At 43.4% G+C, this 26,375-nt stretch overlaps 4 protein-coding genes across 5 annotated transcripts; 3 read left to right on the top strand and 1 right to left on the bottom strand.

Annotated features, from left to right (window-relative positions):
• Positions 1–7,130: 7,130 nt before the first annotated feature.
• Positions 7,131–9,564, top strand: LOC133915002 (DNA repair RAD52-like protein 2, chloroplastic). Its single transcript, XM_062357989.1, has 4 exons — positions 7,131–7,506; positions 7,809–7,846; positions 8,242–8,333; positions 9,171–9,564. Exons 1-4 carry the CDS (start codon positions 7,211–7,213, stop codon positions 9,315–9,317), a joined length of 573 nt encoding a protein of 190 aa, XP_062213973.1. The 5' UTR covers positions 7,131–7,210; the 3' UTR covers positions 9,318–9,564.
• Positions 9,565–10,536: 972 nt separating this feature from the next.
• On the top strand, positions 10,537–15,962 carry LOC133914991 (uncharacterized). Its single transcript, XM_062357980.1, has 7 exons — positions 10,537–10,972; positions 11,068–11,422; positions 11,537–11,687; positions 12,300–12,344; positions 13,856–14,015; positions 14,412–14,773; positions 14,982–15,962. The coding sequence occupies exons 1-7, from the start codon at positions 10,730–10,732 to the stop codon at positions 15,298–15,300; spliced, it is 1,635 nt and encodes a 544-aa protein (XP_062213964.1). The 5' UTR covers positions 10,537–10,729; the 3' UTR covers positions 15,301–15,962.
• Positions 15,963–17,305: 1,343 nt separating this feature from the next.
• LOC133914989 (ankyrin repeat domain-containing protein 2A-like) lies at positions 17,306–19,537 on the top strand. 2 transcript variants are annotated; one of them, XM_062357979.1, is made up of 6 exons: positions 17,306–17,465; positions 17,591–17,739; positions 18,158–18,537; positions 18,661–18,832; positions 18,922–19,154; positions 19,247–19,537. In XM_062357979.1, exons 1-6 carry the CDS (start codon positions 17,453–17,455, stop codon positions 19,344–19,346), a joined length of 1,047 nt encoding a protein of 348 aa, XP_062213963.1. In that variant the 5' UTR covers positions 17,306–17,452; the 3' UTR covers positions 19,347–19,537. The 2 variants fall into 2 exon arrangements, with proteins under 2 accessions (XP_062213963.1, XP_062213962.1); XM_062357978.1 differs by having other exon boundaries at positions 18,155–18,537.
• A 1,386-nt stretch (positions 19,538–20,923) lies between these two features.
• On the bottom strand, positions 20,924–24,655 carry LOC133914988 (B2 protein-like). The gene is made up of 6 exons (XM_062357977.1): positions 24,465–24,655; positions 23,209–23,840; positions 22,995–23,095; positions 22,138–22,221; positions 21,952–22,062; positions 20,924–21,363 (listed from the first exon to the last, which is right to left on the bottom strand). Exons 2-6 carry the CDS (start codon positions 23,813–23,815, stop codon positions 21,322–21,324), a joined length of 945 nt encoding a protein of 314 aa, XP_062213961.1. The 5' UTR covers positions 23,816–23,840; positions 24,465–24,655; the 3' UTR covers positions 20,924–21,321.
• Positions 24,656–26,375: the final 1,720 nt, after the last annotated feature.

The following is a 26,375-nucleotide window of genomic DNA, read 5'->3' as shown; positions in this document are numbered from 1 at the left end:
TTGGATGTTATAGCGGTTTGCGTATCTTTTTCCCTATTCATTGTGCGTAATATTTGTAAAGTTTTGATGACTAGGGTGTTGGGCAGAGGCTCGAAAAAGAAATGTAGTTTGTTTAACTATACTGCTTTTAAGCGCCTCTCTTTTTATAGTCTTTCTGTAACCCTCATCAGGGCGTGTAGCAGTGTAGGTCCCTTTTGAGGGTTATGACTTACCTTAGATGCCAATTGAATATCAGTTGGTTTTTATTTTGCTCCAATGGGTGTTTTCCTTGATGCATTATGACTCATGGGTGTTAAACGCTCATTGAACATTGTTCATCTGTTTACTTCCCTGGATGCATTTATCCAACCACTATGAGGTGACAAGGCTACTGATTTTGTGATTTCGCATATCAAATTAAGCCTATGACTCACTGTCTTTAAACTTTAAAGTGATTGCTTTATTTGCTTTGAGAGGGTAGAGATGGACAACATTCTGTTTGGATGCTCTGGTTTTGTTCTAATATGATCTGAGCAACCATTTGACAGCAAGCTTGTTGGCTTTGTCCATTCTTTGTCTGAGAAGTTTGGAAGCTAGGTTCATTAGTATGCATGCATTTATATCATTGTTAATTTTAGTCAAGGGTACCTTCAAATTTCAATGGTGAGGACGTGGAACATATGCTGCTAACAACTCAAACAAATCTGGTGGCCTTGTTTGGCTGAAATCTCAAATCACAAGTCCAACAGATATTTGAGTTTGGTTAAATTTTGAGAAACTTCGTAAAAAATGACATTGGGGTTGTCTGAAGTTCTCAGCTAGATACTTAGTCATTATGTCTGAAGTACCATTTGCTGCTACTGGTTGATTTTTGTAGTTTGAATTTGTTTCTTTCTTTTGAAAATTGTACTTTTCTACCAGCAATATCGCTTTACTACAGTCTTCTTGTTTCTATTGTTTCAAGTACAACTTTCCTTTGTTTTTTTTTTGCAAACCTTTTATTTGATCTTGCTAAACTGTGAAGTCCTAATATTACCTTTATTAGGACAGTGCCATATAGTTTGAGAGAACATTTTCGATAACCAGGTACATGTATTGTTGGTGCTTCTATTAAAGTTTTGGTGAAAGAGTGTTATATTTTCACCCCAGACATTTTATTTTTGTCGCCACTGATATCCGTGTTTATAGAATGATTTTTTACCCCAATGTTAGATCTTTGGGAACTAAACAAATTTCATCTCCCTTGAGCCCGACCGAGAAACAGCAACATCATTTATCACTGTCATTCTGGGCTTTTGCAATTTGCTCAATCGGTGTTGAACTCATTGTGTTACTTCAATTAGCCTGTTGACCACACCAATTACTTGTTGCAAAGGCTCTTTTCCCTCATGGATTGCTTTTCTCCTTGCATACCAAATAGCCCAGCACGTAATCATCAGTATCCTTGTACCATCAGCTTCAGACATACTGTCACATAAAGAACACCCATTCCTTGGGCGGTTCTGAAAATTTTCAGAGATGCCGTCACCGTATTTCTGTGATATCTTCATCAAGCAAAGGCAAAGCCCATACACATCTCGACATCGTTCAGTTCGTGCTCCCATACAAGTATCTCCATCAGCACTGGCTATGGGAGTACAATTTTGTGCGAATCTCCAACAAAATACCATCATCTTTGATGGCATGTAGAAAATGAATACGGTATAAGAGACTAGAAAATGAATAGCTCAACTACCAAGCACTCCATTTAGTTATACATATTTCATCTCCTTCAATGAAGTGTTTGTATGGAATTATCCACAATCGGCATGTATGATGCCTAACTGTGCTATTGTGAAAATATTAGATGTTGGTCTACAATGACTCCTTCAAGGGTCATCTATCTGACAAAGGGAAAGGGCTATCTGAGCGTTTTGTAACATCACTATATTAAGATTGAGCAGCAAGCAACAATGAAATATAATATTAGCCCATTTGTATAAGATTCTTATGAACAATCTTTATGGTAGGTCTGGTATCAACCCAAGGAACACTATAACTACATCCTGTAACTGATGTCGTAATGAGCGCTACTAGCATGTGTTCACGAAAAGAAAAAGGAGATTTCTGTATGGTTATAGCTACCTTTCTTATACTCCGAAACACCAAGTCCCTCACATGTCCCTTCTCAATTTAAACAAAGAGAGCTAAAAACTGTTGTATCTATGTCTCTAATTTGAATTTTGGTGACAAATGAATAGCTTGGTCATCGTGACTAACTTATTTTATTCAAAATAATTGAAAGCTAGGCCACGGTGAACTTTGGGTGTTCTTGACCCCTTATGTTGGTTTTCATGTGATGGCAAAGGATATATGCGAAGATGAAGAACTACTTAGTTCGAAGTGCCACGTGGAGTTGAGGATGACACTTAGGAGTAGATAAGTTTTTTCTTCTTTTTTTAGTGGGTTAAGAGTAGTAGATTGACCTAGTCAATACTAGCGAGATGTTTGTGATGCACACTAATTTTTTAAAAAAGGAGTGTCCAGCTGACATAAGCATGATGTCTAAGCATGGAATCATCAATAGGTTGAGCCCCCTTACCCGTTCGTTAGCCGTACCCACCCACCAAGCCATTGAGGAAACACTCATTCCACAAGTTGAAGGCAAAATTGAGGAACTCGATGAAGGTTGAAATGGATGGAAAAATTCGCTGAGGCACAGATGCCCGATAAGACTGAACTCATGCAAGGTATGGTTCCCGGCAACCAGGAACTGATTATTCATATCATGAGCAGATGTTGAGTTCCATTCTTCTTATACCTCTTTATGACTGTCCTCGTTTCATGATTTCCTGTTAAGTGTTATTCTTTACTTCTTGCATGAAGTTTACCCTGATGATCCCGAGGAAGATGAAGAAACCTGGATGAAGACAATTACCCGGTTTGTTGGTGTATGCATTATTTGAACTTTTCTCTATTAGCTAATTGATGAGCTGTGATGTTATGAAACATGATTTCTACACTGCATCTGCACGAAGCCTACTACCAAAACAAAATTGGAAGAAAAGGGGAAGTTTATACTAAAGGTAAAGGTTAATTTAACTATCCTTCTCAACCCATAATTTTAGTAGAAATTTCTATACAAGATTGCACAGAGTTTTGCTTTGAGGTTTATGGCTAGGTCAAAATGTCGATGGGGGTGTTTAGACTTCAGAATTCAGAATATGTTCAATGGTTTGATGTGATAAGTTTAGGAGTATGATGTATGTTGTCGCGAAGTTGAATTTGTGTGGTTTGTGTCATTTGACCTAGTGTTATATCTATATAAATGAAATAACTTTTGTGGTATGACTTTGGAAAGCAAGTTTGAACTCGTATTCTTATGAACCAGTTAAGTTAAACTCTCATTATTGTGTTAATTCCAAGGCAGTTGCTATTTGGCAGGTGATTGAAAATCGAGCGTTCCTCAGGTGACCATTGATTTGCAATCGGACGACGTTCGTCTATCTTGTTCCTCCAGCTCGCACAACTGCCCCCGCAGTGCTCCCCCGCCCCGTCCACCTCCGGCCATCTCCACCGGCTCTCCCACCACCGGATCCGCGCCCACCACCAGCCGCCGCACTAACCCAGCTCTGTCCGGCCGCATCCTTGCCTCCCCTGTCACCTGCACTGGCCATCCTTTGCTATTCACGGGCAGCGATGCCCCCTCCTGTCACGTCTCAAAACCCGTAAGCATGTCATTAAGCATGATCATGCATCATGTTAATCACGAGCTTTGTTTAGTGCTTATTATTTTTCTATGGTGGTTTTAACTTTTGCTAGTGTTTTGAAATAACCGACGTCAGAATTTTTGTTAGTTTAAGTCTCACTTAGAAGTGAATCGCTGCACAAGTTCTTATAAAAGTCCAGTAACAGTTTTTAGCTCATCTCTCTTAAAAGTGGACCCCATCTTGGGCTGGCCCACCCTCTCCTTTTCCCCCACCACCAGCCCCACCTCCCTCTATCTCCCTCCCTCACTCTCCTCTCCCTCCCACACGCCCAAGACAGCAGCAGGAGTTGCTGCTCTCTTCTCTCCTCTCAAGCACTCTCTCCATTCCTTCCCTAAGATCAAGGATTCAAGGTATGCATGCTATGTAACGCATTCCACACGTCCTTGGCTTCCAGTCCATCCAAGTTTTGGCTACATGCATGGAGATTTGAAGGATTGGCAACCATTTTTGTCACACCTTTCTTTTCTGAATTTTTGCAACAACTCGTTCATTTCTTTTCTAAGCTTTTCCTTTGAATCTTCCCCAACCGAAGGCCACCATCTGGGCAGAGGATCTTGGTAAGTCCTTAAGGTTTTGAGCTTTTGAAATTGGATTGAGGTAGAGTTAGTGAATCATGTTGCTAGAGTGAGTGTAGTAGGTCTAGTACTAAGTTCTTAGTGCTAGTGCATGCTTAGGCGTGTTAGTTTTTAACATGCGAATCAAATCAATGCAAAATGCGCTTTGCCAAGTGCTCTTTAGAGGAACCCAGAGTATCCGGGTTAAACCTGGAGGTTCCATGTGAGCTCAGTTGAGTTTACCCAAAAATCATGTTGTTTAGAGAGCAATTTGACTTTAGAGAGAAACTTGAGTTTCAAGTCTGCTAGAATCTGGAGTATCCGGGTCCACTCAGACACTCTGGGTAATTCGTTTTAATTTTAACCGAACACCCTTGCTCAGAGTAAAACCCGGACAATCCGGCCAAACCCAAAGTATCCGGCCTAGCTTGGATAATCCAGATTGTTTTGAGTTAGGAGTTAACCGAGAACCCAAATCGGAGATCGACCCAGAGGGTCTAGCCCAACCTGAAGGGTTCGAGCCGGAGACTCTAGCTTGACCTGGACTATCCGGATGTCTGTCAACTTCCAACGTAGTTTAGTTCGCAAACATTCTTTGTTCCTTTGTATGTCTTGTACTCTTAGCTTGATGTTATGATGCATCCACTACTGTTATGCATTATGTATCACATCTCATTGCATCTCTTTATACTCATCATTGCATGTGTTATTCTTTAGTGAACGAAGGACCGGAGGGTGACGCGAGCGCGATCGTGGGCGATCCAAATTTCATTGCTGTGAATTGTGATCAAGCTGAACCACGAGGCAAGTATCTAAGAATTTTCATCCCATTACTTTGGATCATATATTGTGCCAATTGATAAGTTATGCTTTATGTATGTTTGCATATCAATGGGTCTTATGTCAGGGTTTAGGTTAGATCTTGTTTGTTGTATTACCCTCCCTTGATATTGTTTATCGCTTGATCCTTTGTAACATGAGTTGTTCATGTCACATAATGGTCTAACTTAAAAAGAATGTATTATGCCTAGCATGACATAGGTCCTCAGTAGAAGTTGAGCGGTGGTTCGGCCATCGTTCACAAGCTTAGAGCTTACTTTATATCTCAAAGATAATGATGATGGATGATGGTGTAAGTTAGTGAGGATGAGTCGAGATTCAGACGGGCAATAAGGATGGCTCGAGAAGGGAGTCTCGGATACTATACGGCCGCTTGAATCAACTAAGCACAGTCCGTTGTTGCAGTTGGTTTTAGCATTTGTCTGTACTTACCACGTATCCGTATATGGGACAGACGAGCCGAATACCTTATGTAGCTGTGATCTTTGGGTGTGCTAGTCTCGGGTGTTGTCGGCATAATAGGCTTGGAAGGGGTATCTAATTTGCTCTGAGAGTAGTTCTAGATGACCCCTTGCATGCCGAGGCGTATGTTCAACGGTTGGGGCTTTTTGGGGAAGGTTGACATGAGTACCTTTTGTGTAGACCTATATGGTCACGCAAGCCGTATGTGCCTCATGTCATGTGGGTAATTGAGTACCCCTGCAGGGTGTAAAGTAATTTGAATTGCCGCACTCTCGGTTATGAGCACGCTTCTGTCCATTTGCATCAATCGTAGAGTTATATTTGTGGTTGTGATGGTATGTTGGGAAATATATGGTTATGTTGTTGAAGTTTTGATACAGTTCAAGTTATAACTATGGTATGGTAATGATCTTAGGATAGAAGGTTATTTATGGTTAGATATAGATGCTTACACTTGAGTTAAAATTACTCTTGCATATGAAATTCACTTAACATTGTGGTTGAGTTCTTACTAATTATCCAAATTGCATTTTCCTTAGAGTCAGGCTATTTATTGGTGCCTATTATGAATTAAGTTCTGCGAGTAACTTCGTACTCACGTTCTTTATTTGCTTTTCAGGTAAGGAAGATTTAGTTTTTGGCTACTTTACGCCCGCCGATGTTGGTGACGGGCAGGAGTAATACTATTATACTCGGTGTTGTTATTTTGAGATGCCCTCTTAGGGTAAATGGTGCTACCAATCTTTTATCATCATGTAACTTATTCCACTGCGTAGCTACTCTAGCAAACACTCGAATTATGTATTTTGTTATAAAGTTTAATCTACTTAAAGATTTGTAACTTAATTTAATTACTCACCCTTTATTATGTCTTGTAATGATGTGTTTGTTGTAAAGTCGTGCGTTCAGATCCTAGAAGTAAACACATGTCGGGACTACCGGAATGATATTCGGATTAATCATTGTGTACGTAATTATGAAAAATGATCGTTCTAATAATTAGCTTGAATATTATTTGAACGGTTCTTCACACCACTGCCCTGCGTCCATTTCTTCCGTTGGAGCGACTTGCTTCCCTGAACATTCCTCTAAGCCAAAGAAACATACCAGCGACTCCAAAAACCTCCTCCCTGAACTCTAAACCTCACTAGCCATGGCATACGTGGTGGCCGTCGTCGTCTGATTGCTACTCCTAAATTTCAGGCACGTGTAATTACAATTACATTATTTTTACAATTACATTATTTATCCTTGTATACTATAGTACTCCATCCGTTCAAAAATAGTATACGTATTTTTTTTCTCGATCTTTTAAGTTGAATTTTATTTAAGATTTTTTCATAAAACACATCATTTATAGCTACAAAACCTATATAATATAAAATTATTTTAAATTATAAACCTAGTTTTATAATTTTTCTATACTAGATATTCTTATAATTTGATTAAATATTAATTAAAATATGTAAAGTTTGATTTTTTTTAAAAAATAAATATATTACTTCTAAACAGAGAGAGCACTTTTGAGTGATAGCTTAGACATGGTTTTCTCCGTTCCCCTTCCAGATATCCCAGTAAGTCCCATTTCTTCTTCTTGCCAGTAACGCCGCCCGCCGCCGCACCCCCATGGAGTGTGCCTCTGCCTTCCTCGCGCGCCCCCTCGCCTCGTCGCTCGCTGCCTCCGCCCTCCCCCGCGCCTCCCACCGCCCCAGCCGCGTGGCCGTCGCCGCGTCCGCGTCGGAGCGGAAGCCGCCGGGCGCGGTGGCGTCGATCACCAACTACGTCGTGCCGCTCGACGCCGCGCCGTCGGGGATCACGCGCCCGCTCGTAGAGATCCTCCGCGACCTCAACAAGCGCGTCCCGGACACCATCGTGCGATCCCCCTCCCGACGCGCCTCCGCCTCCGATCCCGTCATTCCATGGTACTCCAGTCACCTCTCTCTCTCTCTCTCTCTCTCTCTCTCTCTCTCTCTCTCTCTCTCTCTCTCCAGTGGGATCAATCCGTTTGGACTTGGCTCCTCCTGCTGCTATGTGTTGGATTTGCTCGAGATCCGCTTCAAAGCTAATTTTTTTGCAGAGCTAAACTGTTAAAAGCCACCAACAAATTTCAGGCGGATCTAACAACAAACCCGGATTATCTCATTTCCATACTAGTCTGACACATTCTTGAGACGAAGCTTGTCCCTGCCGCGATAGTTCATCGATTGTTCTTGTTTTCTAACAGGTACCATGCCAACAGGATGCTCAGCTTTTATGCTCCAGGTGAGGCCACAATGCTATATTTGAAACCGATGCTACTTATTTTCAGCGACTCTGTTATTGTAATTTGAAAACCGATGCTAATTTCTACATGAATCCTTTTCTGTTCATTGTTCTGAATTGTGCATCTCCAGTCAATTTGCCACATACACACGAATCGTTGACATTGTATAGTTATATTGAAGAGTGAAGGGTGCATAAGTAGTAGTATGCCTGCATATCTGAGCTCCAGATGTAGCATTTTGGGTATCAACAACCATCAAGCTTTCATTTTCAACCGATTCCACTATACAATTGCCTGAGCTCCTTGCTCTGCCAATCGTGCCTCTACTTGAAATTTGCTGGATGTGCCATCTGTTTGCTCTTTTACATTATGCTTGATTGCACTCTGTATTCAGGTTGGTGTGGAGAGGTCCGTGATGTTATTTACACTGACAATGGAAAGGTGACGGTGGTATATCGAGTGACAGTACGTGGAACAGATGGAGAGGTGCCTCGCTATTATCTCTTTTTGTGATAACTTTATGACATTAAGTTAATTTTCCAATTATCATTGCCACTCTCACGTCACTCATAAACTCCATGCATTGTGCGAGAGTGTTTGTCTTTTTTCCCTTTCTTTTGGGATAGCTGGCGTTGATGCCAAAATCTCAGGCTGGAGCGGTATTTTGATTTATACAATAAGTGTTAGGTTGCCCTGAAACTTAATTTAAGTAGTCAGCAGAATCCATTCATGGTGCTGGTTTGCTGGGAACCCTTTCCTGTTTAATCGTAGCTTGTGCAGGCTTTGCCAGTTTGCCCAGCCAAGGGGTAACGCATGGCTCCCTGTTTTTTCTGCGCATTAGTAAAAACCGACTATGTCTGAGGATTCCTATCCTGAATACATAATTCTGCAGTTACCCAAACAGATTATGATATAGTGTATAAATCCAGTTTGTTGAGTCGTATTAAACAGAGAGGAGGTAAATGGCGTATTCAACTTTCAGTTTGTTCATAACATCCAATGCACTGTATATGATATATCAGTAAAGGGCTTAAGTTTCTGTGTTTGAGTTCTGAAGTCCCTGCATCATAACCTTTCAACCCTTCTGCAGTGTACCGTGCTGTTAGTATTTTTTACTTTCTGAAACCGTGCTGTTAACATTGTGTCATGCATGAGGGTGCTTACCTTCCAATTGCTAAGGCCAGTTATAACCACATCTCCCTTATTTTTTTCCTGAAATTGATAGGGGTTCAGTTACTTAAGTGGCTTGTATTTTGAAGGAGATCTTGAAATCACTCTGCTGTTGTTTGATAGTCGTCTCAGAAATTGTTTCCATTGATGTAGGTTCATAGGGAGGCCGCTGGAACAGCATCGCTGAATGATGCACGGTTTGATGATCCTGTGGCCGCAGCAGAAGAAGCCGCATTCTGCAAAGCCTGCGCAAGGTTTGGTTTTGGCCTGTATCTGTACCATGAAGACGAGACACCATAAAGGACCAACATTTCTCCCATCTTCTGCTTGGTCTCTCGCCAGATTTGCGTTCTAGAGGCTGTGGTTGATCAGTGTATCAGATACCGTCCAAGCTGGCCAAACCTGTATCCACTCTGTAGAGAGATGGCGCATGTATCATCTCCATGCTGCACTGTAAATATGAGGCACATCAAGTTACCCTTGTTATTTGGCACTTGAGCTGTTGTATAACGTTGGCGCGATAAGAGTTGCATTTGATTGGGGATCATGTCTTGCAGTTTCTTAAGCTGGTCGCATTATTATTTATGGTGGTGGAAGCATGTTCTGAACTACTTTCTCTGTTTCGTAATATTTGTTCATAACTTCGGGAGTTTCTGTCTCAAATTGTTTGTCTATTGCGGTACCTAAGGATGTTTTATGATCTATTTTTCTGTTATTCCTTTGAGTATATGCATGCATGCATGTATTTACTTTAACATTGGTGAGTTACTTGCTCTCATTCTTGTATTGATTAGGAGTAGTATGGTCATCTTATTGTATTTTTTTATTTGATTTTAGTATTTCTTGATTTATACACAATGGTAGGCGTGAACAAATATTGCGAAACAGAGTTAGTACCATACTTACAAACATTCAGATCGTAACAAAGTTCAGTGTGCAAGTCGAATCGACCAAGACCAAGGCCAAGCAAGGTAGGAAATTTTGCAAAGGACACGGTGCAAAATGCGCACCGCCAAAGGTCAATTTTTTCGGTGGCAAAATTATCAATTTATTCATTTTACACTGTGAAACCGGCTTAAGGGTATCTCCAACAGAGCTGGCATCTCCAATTGGCATCACTGTTTTGGTCGTTTTGCCGCTCGCCCGTGGTAGTATCGCACTCCAACAGATACCGTATCCAGCTGCACAGTATTGCGGGAGAAAAGCAGATGGAGGTCGGCAGCGGCAAATTTACGGGAGAAAAAGAGAGACTACCGAGTGGATGAATGTGGATCTGGAGGAACGAGGAGAGCGGTGGAATATAGGAAATAAAGTAGCTATTGAAGGTAGAAAAAATAAATAATATTATAATAATATTAAAGGATATATAATAATATTACTGAGGATAAATTTTTAAAATATTTATTAGAGATGGCTTATCCCTAGCAAGTTTTCGGCTGCGCCACGGACCAGCAAGGGTGCGCCGTACGCGACCGGCCAGATGCCATCGCGCACTGGGCAGCGCAGCTCGTGGCCTCGTGCGTGCGGTCGCATTGCAGCCAGCAGCAACAGCACCTGGTGCGACGCGACACGGCCGAGGGGGGAGGGTACTCCACTGGGCAGCGCGGGCTCGGGGCGCGGTCGCGGCCCAGACACACCCAGAAGACGCAGGCGACGCGCGGTCGTTCCGCTTTGCTGCCCACCCCCTCGTGCCGTCCGCCGCCGCGCGCGCCATGGGCGACCCGCCGGCGTTCAAGAGGTCCAAGCTCGAGAAGGACGACTACGACTCCGCCTACTGGCCCCGCCCCTCCTCCAATGCCGCCGCGACCGTTCCCCCCGCCTTCGCCGCCAGTGGGGCGCCGCCGCCGGAGGAGGAGGACGAGGACATTACGGAGGAGGCGGTGGTCGCCCTCATCGCCCACCGCGAGCGCGACGTCGAGCGGTGCAAGCTCAAGCTCCTCCACTACCAGTCTCTGGTACCCGCTCCCTCCCTTCCCGTCTCGTTGTCTCCCCCTTTCTGCGATGATGATAAAGTTGCGATCTTGGTGGGTTGTTCCGATGGTCGCTGCAGTTGGACACCGCGGAGATGAAGCTGTCGGAGGCGCAGGCGCGGCTCGCCCGGTGCCGGGATCGCGCGCCCGATCGCAAGCCGCCGCCGCCGCTGCCGGGCAAGAGGGCACCGACGCCGCCAAACCCGAGGAACCCCAAGCCGTTGCCGCCGCCACCGCCAGAGAAGAAGGCTTCCGCACCCGCGCCGCAGCCAGCGGCAAGGCCGCAGCTCGTCATCCCGGGAGCCAACACCCGCCCGGTGCCACGCCCAGAGCCCATGCCTGGGTTGAAGAAGGCGGCCGCTTCGTCATCTTCTTCATCGCTGGCGCCGCCAGAGCGGACAAGGACAGAGGACAAGAAGACCAGGAGAAAGATTGGTACCTTCTACAGATTTGCCCTGTTTAGGAGAATTAGTTGAGCCCAAGATTTTATCAGTATTGATATTTGATGTGCTATACATGCCTGAGCGGTGTTTTTCTGGCATGCAAAAGAGAAGGAGCATCAGAACTTGATTCCGAGTGTGAAGAAGTCATCTGCAACGGTGCTTAAATTCCATGGTGGCTCTGTGGTCTCAAGCCAACACAAGAGGAAGCTTAGGTGTCTTGAGCTATGCCCTGTTAATGATCAGCTTGTTGTTACCAGGTACGGTTAACTGGCTCTGATGAATACTAAGTATGCACAATAAATACTGTAACTGTAGAAAAGAATATAGCTATTTTTTCTTCAAAATTATGGTTCATTTCATTGAAAATTCATAGAGAATTTTGTCGATGCTATCGTTAATTTAAGGGAAAAAATGATGAATGACAGATACACATTAGAAGCACAAAAAAGTATCTTTTTATGTTCACGTTTGGCATTATTCAAATCAATTCTCCACCTCCAGAATTTATGGTTGCCTTGGACCTGGTTACCTGCAATAACTGAAAAGTTGTGTTATGCAATTCAAGCCTACAAGCACTGGCTCACAAAGCAAGCTTCTTGCAAGTTGGACTATCTGCTTGTACTTCTCAGTGAAACTAAATATTGTGACAAGTTTAGAATTGTAAACTGGGGGAATATACAAGTGCTCAACTACTGTTCCAACAGATATGCTGAGTGAAAAGGATGATCTTTTTGGTCGCTTGTTTATCTCCACTTACATGCGACAGGATAAACTATACAATTTGTTTTTTTTCAATATCCAATTAGCCGTGATTTGTCAAGTTTGCTTAACTTACCAGAACTTCAATATGATACTTTCTTGCGATGCAGTGCGTTGGATGGATCGCTTACTCTGTGGCAAGTGCAGCCAAGAGGGTAGGCATAATTTTACTCTGTATTCTCATCATGCTATTTTTCCTTTTGTTTCTGCGATTTTTTTTTATTTACCTTTCAAACACATTTAGGAGATAGGTTACTAGCTTCTGTAAACTTGTGGAAGATAAACTTGCACCATGGTACTTGCAATGAACTCAACATAAGCTGTTATGGTTGCTTGGTGATGAAAGAAAATTATGGTTTTGTTAAAACTGAATTTTGTAATTTATATATGCTTCAATGATGGACTCGGCAGTACTTAATGAGGGGTTTGCCGGATTGCAGATGTTGTATTAGTCTTTAGATTTGTGCCAACAGGAGCCTTAGGCAATGCTTTATTTTTTTAACTCCCATAGTGGTCATATTGACACTAAGGAGAGAATAAATGCATGAGCGAGATTGATATTGATTGTGTGGATTTAGTATTTCGTTTATGAAAGTGAAGTGTGGATTATTGTGGAAGAAGTTAAAGACTTAAGCGCTCACCTTAGCTTGTCTTCCTTGGCACATTTATTAGTACATAAGGCAAGTTAATTTGCTCTCTTCTATTTTTTGTCCGTAGTCTCACTTCATGCACTTAAACAACACCGAGATATTAAATTCAGTACCCCTGGTTCAGGTAATTAAGATTTTGTAATGCTATGGGATAAAACTGAAAGTTCAACACAGTTAGTGGACATAAAGGATGTGCCAACACTTTACCTTGTGTCATGGGGAACACAAATATGGTCAAACACCCACCAACTCTCCTTCAACATGTGTGAGCAAAATTTAGCCTATTGATTTAAATAAAGTAAACTTTATGGACGTGCATGTGACATCTGATATACTGTTTTAGCATGAAATAACCTTAACCTTCTGAGTCTCATACAGTATTTAACCTTGCTTATAGTTTATGTGGAAACATGATTTCAGAAATGGATAAATTTTAAATATTGCTACAACCTGCAGGAAGTGTATGCTTTGTATTTTATTTATTTTGTATTTATGAATATCCATGTGGATGTCAGTACTTTTTGAAGGAAAATGCCACACTGTCATCACGTGTGATCTTGCATACAACAACAACAAAGCCTTTGTCCCAAGCAAGTTAGGGTAAGCTAGAGTTGAAACCTACAAGATCCAACTAAAAAGATGATGAGAAAATAATAATGATAGTAAATGTACTAGTAATAGGAAAAAATAAAAGTAATAAGTACAAGGAGATTGATGCATAAGTTATGGTTCTGGCATGTGAATGTCTAACTTCCACGCGTTTCTATCCATGGTATATTCTTTGCATGTCAATGTTAAATTTTTTATGCAAGTAGTGCAGGTCACTAAGGAGAATATAGCTCTCCACGATAGATCCACTTGTTGTTTGAGTGGATTGTAGAACACTTTAACTTATATGGTTGTGTAACCACTCTTTAGGAAAGACTATTTGCCTTATTAGAAAGGTAAGTTTCATTACGTGTGTTTCTTTTTTATTTTTAGCATCATTTGACAAATCACATGTATTGTACTCGCAGACCGTCTATCTCTTTCCTTAGCAGAACAGATTGCTTTTCTCCAAAGCACAGATGGCCTGAAGATATAGCTTGGCATCCAGATGGTGACACAATTTTTGCTGCATACAGTGCTGATGGTGGTGATTCTCAGGTTTCAATGATTAACATTATATCAGGACAAGTAAGAACTCTGTTAAAAGTAGTGCACCCTTTTACATCTTGTTACATGGCTGAATTTGTTCTTTTTTTTATTCTGTCATGCATGATGGCAATATTGGTCAGCTGCTGAGGCGGTGTACCTTGCATTAACAATTGCAACTCAGTTAGGTGTTCTTAAGTGACTACCCAAAAATGTTTCATCAGTGATTATCTCTATGCTGTTCTGCCGTTTCACTGTGGAGGCATCATTTACTTGTGATATGTAGTTATGTGATGTAAAATCTTGAAAGAATCTATGTGGTCGTTCTTACTGCATGGTTACGCTTTTCTATGCCTTATTTTTTTAAGTAACGGATGATCTACTTACTTGAAACATTACTAAAGGGTGCTCCACATTTTTTCCCCTAAACTGAAACAGAGGAAAGTTACTTTCCTACCGGAGAAGCCTCACACAAAGGGAATTATAAACAACGTAAGTTTCATGCCCTGGTCTGATGCATGCTTTGTGACTGGTGGAAGTGACCATGCGGTTATACTTTGGGAAGACAAAGACGATTCATGGAAACACAAGAGAGTGCACAAGGATTTTCATTCTTCTGCTGTCATGGGTATTGCTGGATTGCAACAGAGAAAAACAATATTATCAGTTGGCTGTGACAAGAGGATAATAGGATTTGATCTATCTGCTGGAAGGACAGAGTTCAAGAACCTAATTGATAGCAAATGCATGAGCATATCAACAAATCCATGCGATTTCAACTTATACATGGTGCAGACAGGGTAAGTAAAATCTGAAATGTTGTTTCTGGATTAATGGGTCCATTTCACAGTTTTTTCTTAACCCTTGAGGTCATCTCAACCTATTCATTCATCAATGGAGATCATAAAGTTATCACGTGGAGTTCTAAGTGCAATGGTTGTCAGTAGTGCTTTTGTAATGCTTGGGGGTGCATGCTAAAACTTTATGTATGTCTTCTCTTCCTGACAGGGTGCCAGGCAGGCAGCTCCGCTTGTTTGACATCAGGCTTCGGCAGACTGAGGTTCATGCATTTGGTTGGAAGCAAGAGAGCAGTGAGTCTCAGTCAGCTCTAATTAACCAGTCATGGTCTCCCGATGGCTGGTACTTATCATCTGGCTCAGCAGACCCCGTGATCCACATCTTCGACATCAGGCATCATGGCCAGAACCCCTGCCAGTCCGTGCAAGCACACCAGAAGCGAGTGTTCAAGGCTGTATGGCACCAAACATTCCCAGTTCTAACCTCTATATCATCAGACCTTAACGTCGGAATCCACAAATATTCGTGAAAGAGCCATCACGTTTTGGGCTGATTTTTTGTGCAGTGGATCAGCACTGCTTTTTGTTTGTAGTGAAGTAGCGACGCTCGGTGAAGACCCAGGAATTTTGTTTGCCCAAAGGAGGAGTTGTATGGATCATGTTAAATAAAAGTAACACATCAGTTGAAGAAGCAGCAAAATCAGCACGTTTTAAGCTATTTCGCTGGCCCTGCTAGGCCATTGGCTTTCAAAGCGGCAGAGCGATGCATCTGAAGAGCCCCACAGTTGGAAGTTTGCTCCTGTTGATTGAAACATTTCCACCTTTTGAGCTGCTGCGACTGAGACTGCTAGGCTGTTGGCTCTCCAATCTGCCAACCGCCAGAGTGGTATGCATATGAAGAGGCTTCAGTTGAATGTTTTGCCCTTTTTACTTGGGAAGAAAAAAGAACTGTAGTGGGGAAAACCATATATATGTCCAATCTATTCAACAATGTATTTCCTCATCTGCTACTTCCTTTTTGCATTGTTTTTGCTCTTGTTGAGTGGTTTACAGGCTGTTTAAGGTCAAAAATATAATGTCAAGTGGAAGGAGCTACCGAATTGTCCAAAAATGCTGATGCATATGAAGGTGCCTATGCTGGATTTTGTATTGGGTAATATTGGAGTATTTTGGCAGTTGGCCTCCTGCTCCATTCTGTTGTTCAGTGTAGTTCTTTCAAGATTCAATCATGCCATGTGGTGTTTTCATTTTCTTTAGGTCTATTTTTAGGAACTCAATAATAATATTTGTATACTTTCTCAGAAAAAAAAAAGCAGAATTCAGTGGGAAAGACAACATTTTGATTGACAAAATCTGTAACTGTGAGCAAAATTAGAATGACTACAATAATGCTGTCAAAGGCCAAGTATTAGGGCATGTTTATTAGAGTTCTAGATCTAAGAATTTTTAGAGCTGAATATTATTAGTTTTAGAAATTCATGAAGCTAGAGCTTTGGTGCATTGAGGATGTTTGGACGAGCCAATAATCTTAGTTGTACATGCACAGCATTATGGATCTTGTCGCAGTACCAGCGGGTTCCAGGAGAAGCTATTGCATCCGCACATTTGCTATCCCAATCCTTGCCCGGCCCGCCCTATCGCCCTGGATTCCCAATCCCATGCTGTCGACCTTACATGGCATGCAAGCATGGCACCTCATGCTCTTCTTGGCCCCGCCAGTGTAAAGTAGCTGAAGCTACCATGCACCCAGCTCACAGGAAGGGAAAATTCTTAGGCAATGCCCAAGGAATTTTCGTCGAGGATGAAAATCTTGTTAGGAAGGGATTTTCATTCCCTTCAGCGCTCCAATGGTTTCCCTTCAGGGTTTCTGTTACGAAGAGATTTTTAGGTCATTCACTTCAGGACGGGATTTTTTTTTTCCCTTCGCGATTTCCCTCGAAGGGAAACTGTTGTATATGAGAGAGAATAAAGGGAATGAGAACGGAGAAGAGAATTGAGAAGAGAACGAAATAAAGAGAATATGGTTGAAGATGATCTTAAAAGCTCCTTAATCTATGGATTAACTTTGCTTTGATATAGTAATTACTATAGCTGATAGGTCGATAAAATACTCATGTAGAACAGTAGAAGATAACTATTCCATTGATGTCATACAGTGATATTTTTTCCTTCAATTTTAGATTGAAACTTGCTCTAACTAATTATTCCTCAGTTTTTTAACTTACTAAATTTCAGTTATTAAGTTCCAAAGTATTTTCCAAATTGAAGGAGATGCTCTTTGCTCCAACCATGTATACAAACTTCAGTTACTCTAGCCCTTGATGTGGGACGGAGATCCTCTAACGTTGGATCACAAATGGATGCACCAGATGTAGCGATACAGTTCTGCTATAGTAAAACATCCATGATACCTTTGAACGTTACCTTTGCTACAGTACCAATCTTAGGTCGTTGTAGCTCTCCTCGTAAACTACTGTTTACCTCTGACTTTAATCTTCTGAAGTTAGAGAAATTGAATTATGTGCCCTCCCTATATAAACCAGACCAGAGACCAAGACACTAGGCGAAAAATACACCGTGGAAACCTCTGGTTGGTCGCACTCTCCTCTCCACAGCAACGCCTTATCGTCATCCTCAGTTCATCACCAAGAACAATACCAACGCCTCCCCACCGCCGTCGACATGGCTTCTCAAGGTCAAGAATTCATTCACAGACACGCGCCAATTTTTCTCTCATGGCTTCTTTGGGTTTTTTCTTTCTTGGCATGTGATTTGTGACAAGAGATTGAGCAGTTGAAAAGTAAGCGGTTGTTTGTGCAGAGGAGAAGACAAGTGTTAAGTCCGAGGAGCCATCTCCGGCGGAGGAGCAGCAGCAGCCTCAATCCGGGACACGCAGGGCCGGGCCGTCGGCGCCGGCGCCGGCTCCGGCCAACCCGTTCGACTTCTCAACCATGATGAACCTGCTCAATGTACGCTCTTGAGGCGTCTCTCCCTTCATCTTCCTTTTCTTCTCTGCAGCAGCCCACAGAGTTGGTAGTGGATATCTATCTGTTCAAGGTTCAGCAATTAGGGACCCTGGTAATTGATCGAAATATAAGGTTGCATACGAGCTCAGTACCAAAGATGGAAGATTTAATCAATGTTAATCTCCTCCGATGCATTCATATACTCGATTTGACTTGAAATTGATTCTTGCGAATTTTGATAACAAAAAGAGCTTCTCACAAGCTTGTCCGTCGACATTACATGTGAAGACCATGCAGTTTTTCCTTTTCCAAGAACACTAAAAGACGATGCATGTTCGGTTTCGATTTTGACAAGAAAATTGGCACCATCTCACTTTGGATATCAAAAACTCGTGTTGATTTAGCTTGACAAATCAAGCAGGACCCTAGTATCAAGGAGATGGCGGAGCAGATCGCCAAGGACCCGGCGTTCACGGAGATGGCGGAGCAGCTGCAGAAGACGGTGGCGTCCCCGCGGCAGGCGCAGGCGCAGGCACCAGCGCCGGAGGCGGTGGCGCTGGACCCGCAGAAGTACGTTGCCACGATGCAGCAGCTGATGCAGAACCCGCAGTTCGTGGCAATGGCGGAGCGCCTGGGTAGCGCGCTCATGCAGGATCCCGCCATGTCCACCATGCTCGGTGGCCTCACCAACCCGGCGCACAAGGAGCAGCTCGAGGCCCGCGTCGCGCGCATGAAGGAGGACCCCACTCTCAAGCCCATCCTCGACGAGATCGAGACCGGAGGCCCCGCCGCCATGATGAAGTGAGCGAGCAGAGGCAGAGCACTCGCTGGTCGCTGCAATGCAATCTCCAAGTTGTAGCGAGCTAGCACATCTATCTTGTGCTGTGCCATGAATGATCTGAGCTTGCTGCTGTCTGGTTTCAGGTACTGGAACGACCCTGAGGCTCTGCAGAAGTTCGGGCGGGCAATGGGCGTCGGCCCGTCGAGCGAGGCCACCGGCGCGGAGCACGCCGTGGCGGAGGAAGAAGCCGGGGAGGAAAGCGAGTACGAGGACGAGTCCATGATCCATCACACCGCCAGCGTCGGCGATGTTGAGGTCTGCCACCGACAGGCTGCAACTCTTGTCATCTGTAGTTGCCTGCTGAACATGTGCACGCATGCTTTGCTTTGTCGGATCACGATCAGGGCCTCAAGAAAGGCTTGGAGGAGGGAGTGGACAAGGACGAGGAGGATTCGGAAGGCAGGAGAGGCCTGCACTTCGCATGCGGATACGGCGAGCTGAAATGCGCGCAGGTTCTCCTGGACGCGGGGGCCGCGGTGGACGCGGTGGACAAGAACAAGAACACCGCGCTGCACTACGCCGCCGGCTACGGCCGCAAGGACTGCGTCGCGCTCCTGCTCGAGCACGGCGCCGCCGTGTAAGTGATCGAGTGGACTCAACTTGAGATGCAGCCGGAGCCGGCCATGGAAGCCCTTGAAAGTCTGAAACTTGATTGTCCATGATGTACAGGACGTTGCAGAACCTGGACGGGAAGACGCCCATCGACGTGGCCAAGCTCAACAACCAGGAGGACGTCCTCAAGCTTCTCGAGAAGCACGCCTTCGTATAGACGCCGCTGCTCATCAGCTTGCTTCCAGCTTCCCTTCTCCGCTCCGCTTTGCTTTCTCGAAACAAGTTACACGTCTGTTCAATTCGGTGTCAGATTTTGCTTGCGTAATTATGGTGGGATTGGGTTTGTTGGATTGCGATTCTATTGATCCTCCATGGGTCTTGGTTAATCAATAAGGAATAAATTCTCAACTCGTGGTCTCTGCATTCCGCATTTCAAGTTCTACTACGCCCCGTCCCTGTAAGGCAGGGTGCAAGACGTGGCCAAGCTCTTCCTCTTCGGCACGGGCACCGCACCGGCAAGCTGTAGCCCACGTGGCCTCGTCACTATGGCTCTCCTCAGCTAGGGATGACAGTCAGATCCGTAGGTTCGGATCCCCGTAGATTCTGCACCTCGCAGGTACGGGTTTGGATGCTAAATCCTGCCCAAAGGTCTTGCGGGCCGAGTATACGAACTGCGGCGGATCGGGTGCGGGTTTCTACCTACACCCGCAGGTGCCCACGGGTCACCCGAACAGATCGCATGTCAGCCCAGCACCTCGGCCTCGCGTAACCTAGTCAGTCAGCCCATGACCTAGCCTAAACTTCACTACTCCCTTGCCCCGTCGCCACCACTCTAGCACAGGGCACTCGCACCCTGTCACCGCCCTGCCGCACCTCTGGCTGGCCTCTGCGTTTCGCATTTCAAGTTCTGCCATGCCCCTGTCCCTGTGCGGTAGGGTGCAAGACGCGGCCAAGCTCTTCCTGAACGGCGTGGCACCGCACCGGCAAGCTGTAGCCCACGCGGCCTCGCCACTATGGCCTTTCTCAACTAGAGATGACAGCCAGACCCATGGATTCGGATCCTCACTGGTTCTGCACCCGACGGATGCAGGTTCGGGTGCTAAATCCTATCCACAGGTTTTACAGTTCAGATACTTGAACTGTGGCGGATCAGGTACGGGTTTCTACCTACGACCATGGGTGCCCACGGGTCACCCGAACAGGCCGCATGTCAGCCTAGCGCCTCGGCCTCACACAGCCCAAGCCTACACTCCACAACTCCCTTGCCCCGCCGCCGTTGCCCCCTTCGCGCCCCCACTCCGCCTCCCGGTGTGAGGAACCGTTCAGATAATATTTTAATTAATCATTAAATCGATCATTTATGTAATCACGAATACGATGATTAACCAAAATATCACATCGGTAGTCCTGACATATGTTTTGTGTCCACAATCAAAACACACAATTTTACAACAAACACATCATCACATGACATAATAAAAATAATTAATTAAATTAAGTTACAAATCTTTAAGTAGATTAACTTTATAAAAAAACATAAATCGAATCTTGTTAGAGTAACTACACACCGAAAAGAGTTACTTAAAGACAAAAGATGGGCAATGTTATTACCTAAAGCGTACTCTAAAATAACATCACACAAGTAGAATAGCATACTCTTACCTGTCGCCAATATCAACTGGCGTAAAGTATGCTTCTTCCTCTTCCGATTTGCAACATATCAATTCCAACAGCGAGAGAATGCAAAGGTACAAACACCATAAACCGAACATAAAGGCCAAGGAAAACACTCGCTGACAGTACAAAAGGCAGCATTAAGGCAAATGCAAGGAGGTTCAAGGTACAACACAAATACACTCGGAACAACGACATCATCGGTCCTTACTTTGGGGCCATCTTAACACAGTATGAAGACCCCATCTTTCGGGGTCCCCTTCTGGCTGGGTATACTCTACTACGACACGGAATTAAGTAGCAAAACATACACATCTCCGAGATTGATTTTGGACGACGACACAACGTACACAGACAGGGTCGCAGCTTTAGAGGCGCCTTCCAAGTACCAGGGTCCGTCATTCGGGAAAATCAAACCAACAACAGCTTGCGCTTAAACAACATTGCCAACCACCATCCACAAAACATACAAGGATGATTGATATTTACTAAAAGCTCAAGGCAACCACCAAAACAGCTCAGATGCCTTCCTTCTCGCACAGGTCTAGCAGCGACAAGGTCTGCAAATTTAATTTAATGAGAAGGTTGACATGGCCACACTTAACAAAGGAAACAGACTATCATAACACACAACATCATTATGCAATGATGTGCTGTGAAAATAAGAGAGATGGACCTAAATCTAAGACAAATTTAAATGCCTACAAATTCGTCTATAATGCCTTGGGGGGAACAGAGGATTAACATGCTTATCCAAAGAAGGATTAGCAGAAAATGTGCACTATTTTATGTGCAACCTCCAGCAAGCAGTGTATATGAGATAGCATGGAACTGCAGATCAAAATGTACCCAAGTACATAACAGTATAACACAGTTATGAGACTTTTCAGATTGTGATTTAAGAAGCAATTATCCTTTGTTGCATACTTTTACACACAAAAAAGAATAAATTTATCGGTTTCATTTCTGTCAAAATGAACCACATAACTACTAAAACTTAATCGAGCATGTAGAAGGGAGCTGAACAGCAACAAATTCGATCATCATGACAACACATTATCCTTTGTTGCATGTAGAAGGGAGCATGTAGAGTTAATCAAGTTTCTTTGTATAATTCATGCGCACAGCAGCTGGGATAAGATATATACCTCTGCAATGGAGAGCTCAAGGCGAAACTTTGGGCCATCATAATGGTGCAAAACTGGCCTAAAGGAATCCTCTTCCAATGGCTTGCAAAGCTTTCTAATGCGGATCCTCACCTAATATAATGAAGATATCAGAGCATGAAATCAAAAAGAAATAAGAAATAAACATATGTCAAATGTTGTCAGTACCTGCGCTGGGAATCTGGATTCACCTTTACACTTTTTATCCTCCCATGCAGTGGGATCGATATTAGACCCACCGAAGCTGGCAGCCTAAGCAAATTCATTTCGAAAACCAAAAGACAATAAGCTGCTAGATTTATACTGAAGCGTAATGTGGACTTAAAAACTTCAATATAGAAATACAATTCTGCGGAATCAATCTAAGACATTTATTTGTTGTATCAAACTTCAAACTAAAATGTAGATTCGATGAGCTAACGGAAATGGGCCAACAAGAAAGTCTATTGAGCTAGATGTATACAGAAGCGCACCTATATCCAATATAAAACAATGCAAAACAATGGTGCATGAATACATCAACATTGCGCAAAAGCATACAAGACTAGGAGCATGGTAAAATTAACTCTAAACTGGAGAAGGTAGAATAATACATACAGATACTAGCTAAAGCAGCGCATTTAAAAGAGTGCAATGCATGGATGTGGAGTCGCCCACCTAAAACACTGAGATGCATGTATGCTATATTCAAGCTTCTTGGTTGCATATGCTGGAGCGTATCTGGGAAACCAGGATTATACTTTCTTGTTTAATGTTTCTCAAATAACAATAAATTATTGGTTCAAAGAAGGTACATATAAAGGCACAGAAAAAAATAAGGTCAAGGCAAGCAAAAAAAAAAAAAAAAAGTCCATCTAGAAAGGTAACAATGAATGAAAGCTCTATCATTTCTTATGTTGCTGCATATTGCTCACCCAGATGTAAAGTTTTATGTCAAGTAATATCTTATGTATGACAAGCAAACAACTGTTTAATAAATTCAAAGAGAGGCTTTGCGGACATCAGCAAATCAGATAATCACGCACCTCAAATACCCCATGAAGCTGATGAGTCGTATAGTTATAGAGGAAAAGAGGTAGGCCAGGAGTTATTGCTCGGACTGAATCACGATATCTTGCAGGCAACCCTGCAGAACAGCAATAAATCTTGAGATGCTATTATCAAAAAGCAAGTTTAAAAATTGAGATCAAAATTCCTTTTTAAGAATAATGTGTCACGTGGAGATATGGTAACACATACCAAAAAGCTGCCTCTTGAGATCCTCTTGCATGGTATCGTTGTTGCAGACAAAGATGTATCCACCAAGAACTTCATTCCTTGGTAGCATCTCACTTGTTGGCAATGTCTTGAAGCGCTTGTCAACAGCAGAATTGCTGTTGATGTTTCCATTGCTGTTGCTTCCATTGTTGTTACCACCATTGTTTTTTCCATTTGCCTCTTTCCCATTTGAACTATTTGAATATTTGTTGACCCCAACATTCATCTTGAATGCATTAGCATTGCCATTGCTTCCCTTGGAGTACATCTGATTCATGTTATAGGCCATGTTGCGGAAAGGGTTCTTCATGGCAGCCTCATTCATCTTCAGATCATTCATTTTAAAATTCAAGTTCATGAGGCCAAGATTGAGGTGATCCATCCTGCTCTCATCGTGGTGATAGGACATCTTATCCCATTGTTTCACATCAGGAACTGTGTTCATCCGCGCATAGTCGAGGTCATTCATCCTCTCGCCCTTGGACTTGGTGATCTCAGCCAGCTTCGACGTCATGAGAGACCACTGGCGATCCTCCACTACCTTTGGTTGCCCACGGAGTTCATCTCCGAGATGCCACAGGTTGTCCATAGCTCGTTCAGTTTAATCTCTCCACCTTTTACAAGAAAGGATCAACAAACATCAAGTCACCAATATATACCACTATAAGATCCTGATTTCCAAACAAAATGAATCATAAAACATAATGCTAATGTGGCATCTAAAAAAACAGATCTCCATTCCAAAGCGGCACTCCGTATGATTTCGTTGAACAGTTACTACCTATCTCGCATGGCAATTGAAAAAAAAAACTCTAGATGCTGCCATCTAGCTTTGGCGCCTACGTGTACTCAGATAGTACAAAAGAATTCTACTCGTGAGCAAAAAAAAAAAAAAAAGAGGCGTTTTTAGCCAATAATAACTGCCCAGTCATCTAGCCCCCTCGTCGCCAGTGGCTGACTTGGCGCAGGGCATGGGGGTTCAGTTCAACGAACCACAATTTTTTCGGAAAGTAAGCTGCGCCCGCAGCTACGCATTGGGAACCAATCGAGTCCTGTGGCGCCAACTAGTGTCGACCTTTTAAGCGCGCTGGAGAGGAGGAATCTAATCACAAATCCACAACAAATTGAACGGAGAGCGAGGGAGAGAGATTTGGATCTGGCTGAGAACAAGACCAATTCCTAGAACAAAAAAAGGCAATCCATCCGAAAAGGCAAGCTTGGATCGGCGGATTACTTACCAACCCACGCGCGGACCCGATGACGGATCTCCACTCCCACTCCACTCCACTAGACGAAGGAGGAGCGTCGCTCTGCGGCGGAGGATCCAGCAGAGAGCTCGGCTGCGCCGCTGCCTTGTAGGTTTTGGAAAGGGAGGAGACCTGGCTCCCTAGTCCCACCTCGCTCTCAGACACTCCACCAATCAGGGGAGAGAGGAGGAGCTGCCTGAGCTGTCCTCCTCTATTTATAGACAGAGGCGAGGAGATGAGGCTCCCAAGTACGCATAATTTACACGCTCTGCCACTGGTATGTTTTTTAAGTTAAAAAATCCACTTGTAGGTTAGAAATCATTTGTCTGCTGTAATCGGTTCGGGTTTACAGCATCACTAATTTGCCCCCAAAATGAATCGAGATAGGAGACAGAGAGCGGAGTTTGTTTCAATTTCAACGTTGGTGCAATCGAATTATTAAAAAAGAAAATATTCTTCAAGTCGAACCGAAGCTATTGAAAAATATGCTAAGCTTACATTTAAGAATTCTTCCTCACTGATCGATGGTCATCGTCGAGGTTGCTACATCGAGAAGGAGGCTACCACCACACCGAGGGGAAGGGACACTTGTCGCCGCTCTAAGCTAGATCTGCGGTGACCTAGGACATATAGCGGTACTTGAAAGCACGAATGGTGGTGGATCAAGGCTCCGATGAGCGCTAGCATGTAGTTTGAGCGATTGATTTGGGCAGTAGGAGCTTTGGGAGGAGACCGGGATTGATGTGTGAATGTGAGATTTCAGTGATACCAACGAGATTTGGGAGGAGACCGGGATGAAGAAGGGCATGAAGGGATATGCAATTTGGGAGAAGTCAGAGAGAGCAAGGGAGTTTTTAATTGACGTGGTGGGAACACACTAAGGTTGCTCTTAGTCTTATCTTGGGTGGTTGTTACTTATTGAGTTAATTAAATCGATACCATTTTATTCTAGCTCTACCAGTAGAATAGAATTTGATTTATTATAAAAACATAATTGAAAATCATATGTCTCGACATGTTGGGTTTGTTTAACGAAATGTTACACAGCTGATCATGTTCTATTAGTTCCTAGGGAATTCCTGTAGTGCAGTTGGCAGGGCACAAATTAAGTGTGGGAGCTAGCCGGCCAAGGTTCAAGCCGTGGCACTTATATGCCTTCGCTAAAGGTCGAGGCAGTTGTTTAAAGGCTCTATTTTTTTAAAAAAAAATTTGTATTAGTTCTTTGATTTTGGTTGCAACTCTTGCACTATATACAAATGCATGATTAGTCTTTCTAATAGCTATGTATAGAAAGTTATAGACATCTGATAATTTGGAATATATATTAGTACTTATTTAGGATGATGACTTGATTGCTTCACATTATATTTCTGGTACAAATGGAAAAAAAAAATCTGTTGATATTATGTGATGCGAAGCCATCAAACCAATTTGGGAGATTACCGATGGCACAGCACGAAACTCTTTCTCTTTCTTTTCGGCAGGGCAGGAGGAACTCAACCAATTTGGCGAGGCATGCAGGCTTAGAGATCACAGGTTGGAACTAGTAGAGGATTAGGAATGAATGGAGAACATAAAGCTAGGCATGCAACTGCAGGTTCTTTCATGTATATCCATGCAGCAACCTTGTCCATAGCTTTTGATAACGCACATTGCTTCTGTTTTGCATAACTTTTGTTGCATGTAAATGAAGTGGCGGACGTCAGAGAAGCCGGGTAGGACTCTTCTTCCTCTTCCTCTTCTCCCTCTCCTTCAACCTTGAGCCATGGCCCAAAGAGAGGGAGGGGGCTATCAATTCCACCATCAACATTCAAGTTCTAGCTTCGCCCCTGGTTGATGCCCTGGAAAATAAAAGGAAAAGAGCCTGCCAAACGGGGCCGGATAGAAGAAGAAGTCGGTTAA

The sequence above is a fragment of the Phragmites australis genome, chromosome 4 (assembly GCF_958298935.1).
Source record: "Phragmites australis chromosome 4, lpPhrAust1.1, whole genome shotgun sequence".
Lineage (NCBI taxonomy): Eukaryota > Viridiplantae > Streptophyta > Magnoliopsida > Poales > Poaceae > Phragmites > Phragmites australis.
Note: the sequence above shows the minus strand (reverse complement) of the source record. Positions and strands in the feature narration are given on the sequence as shown.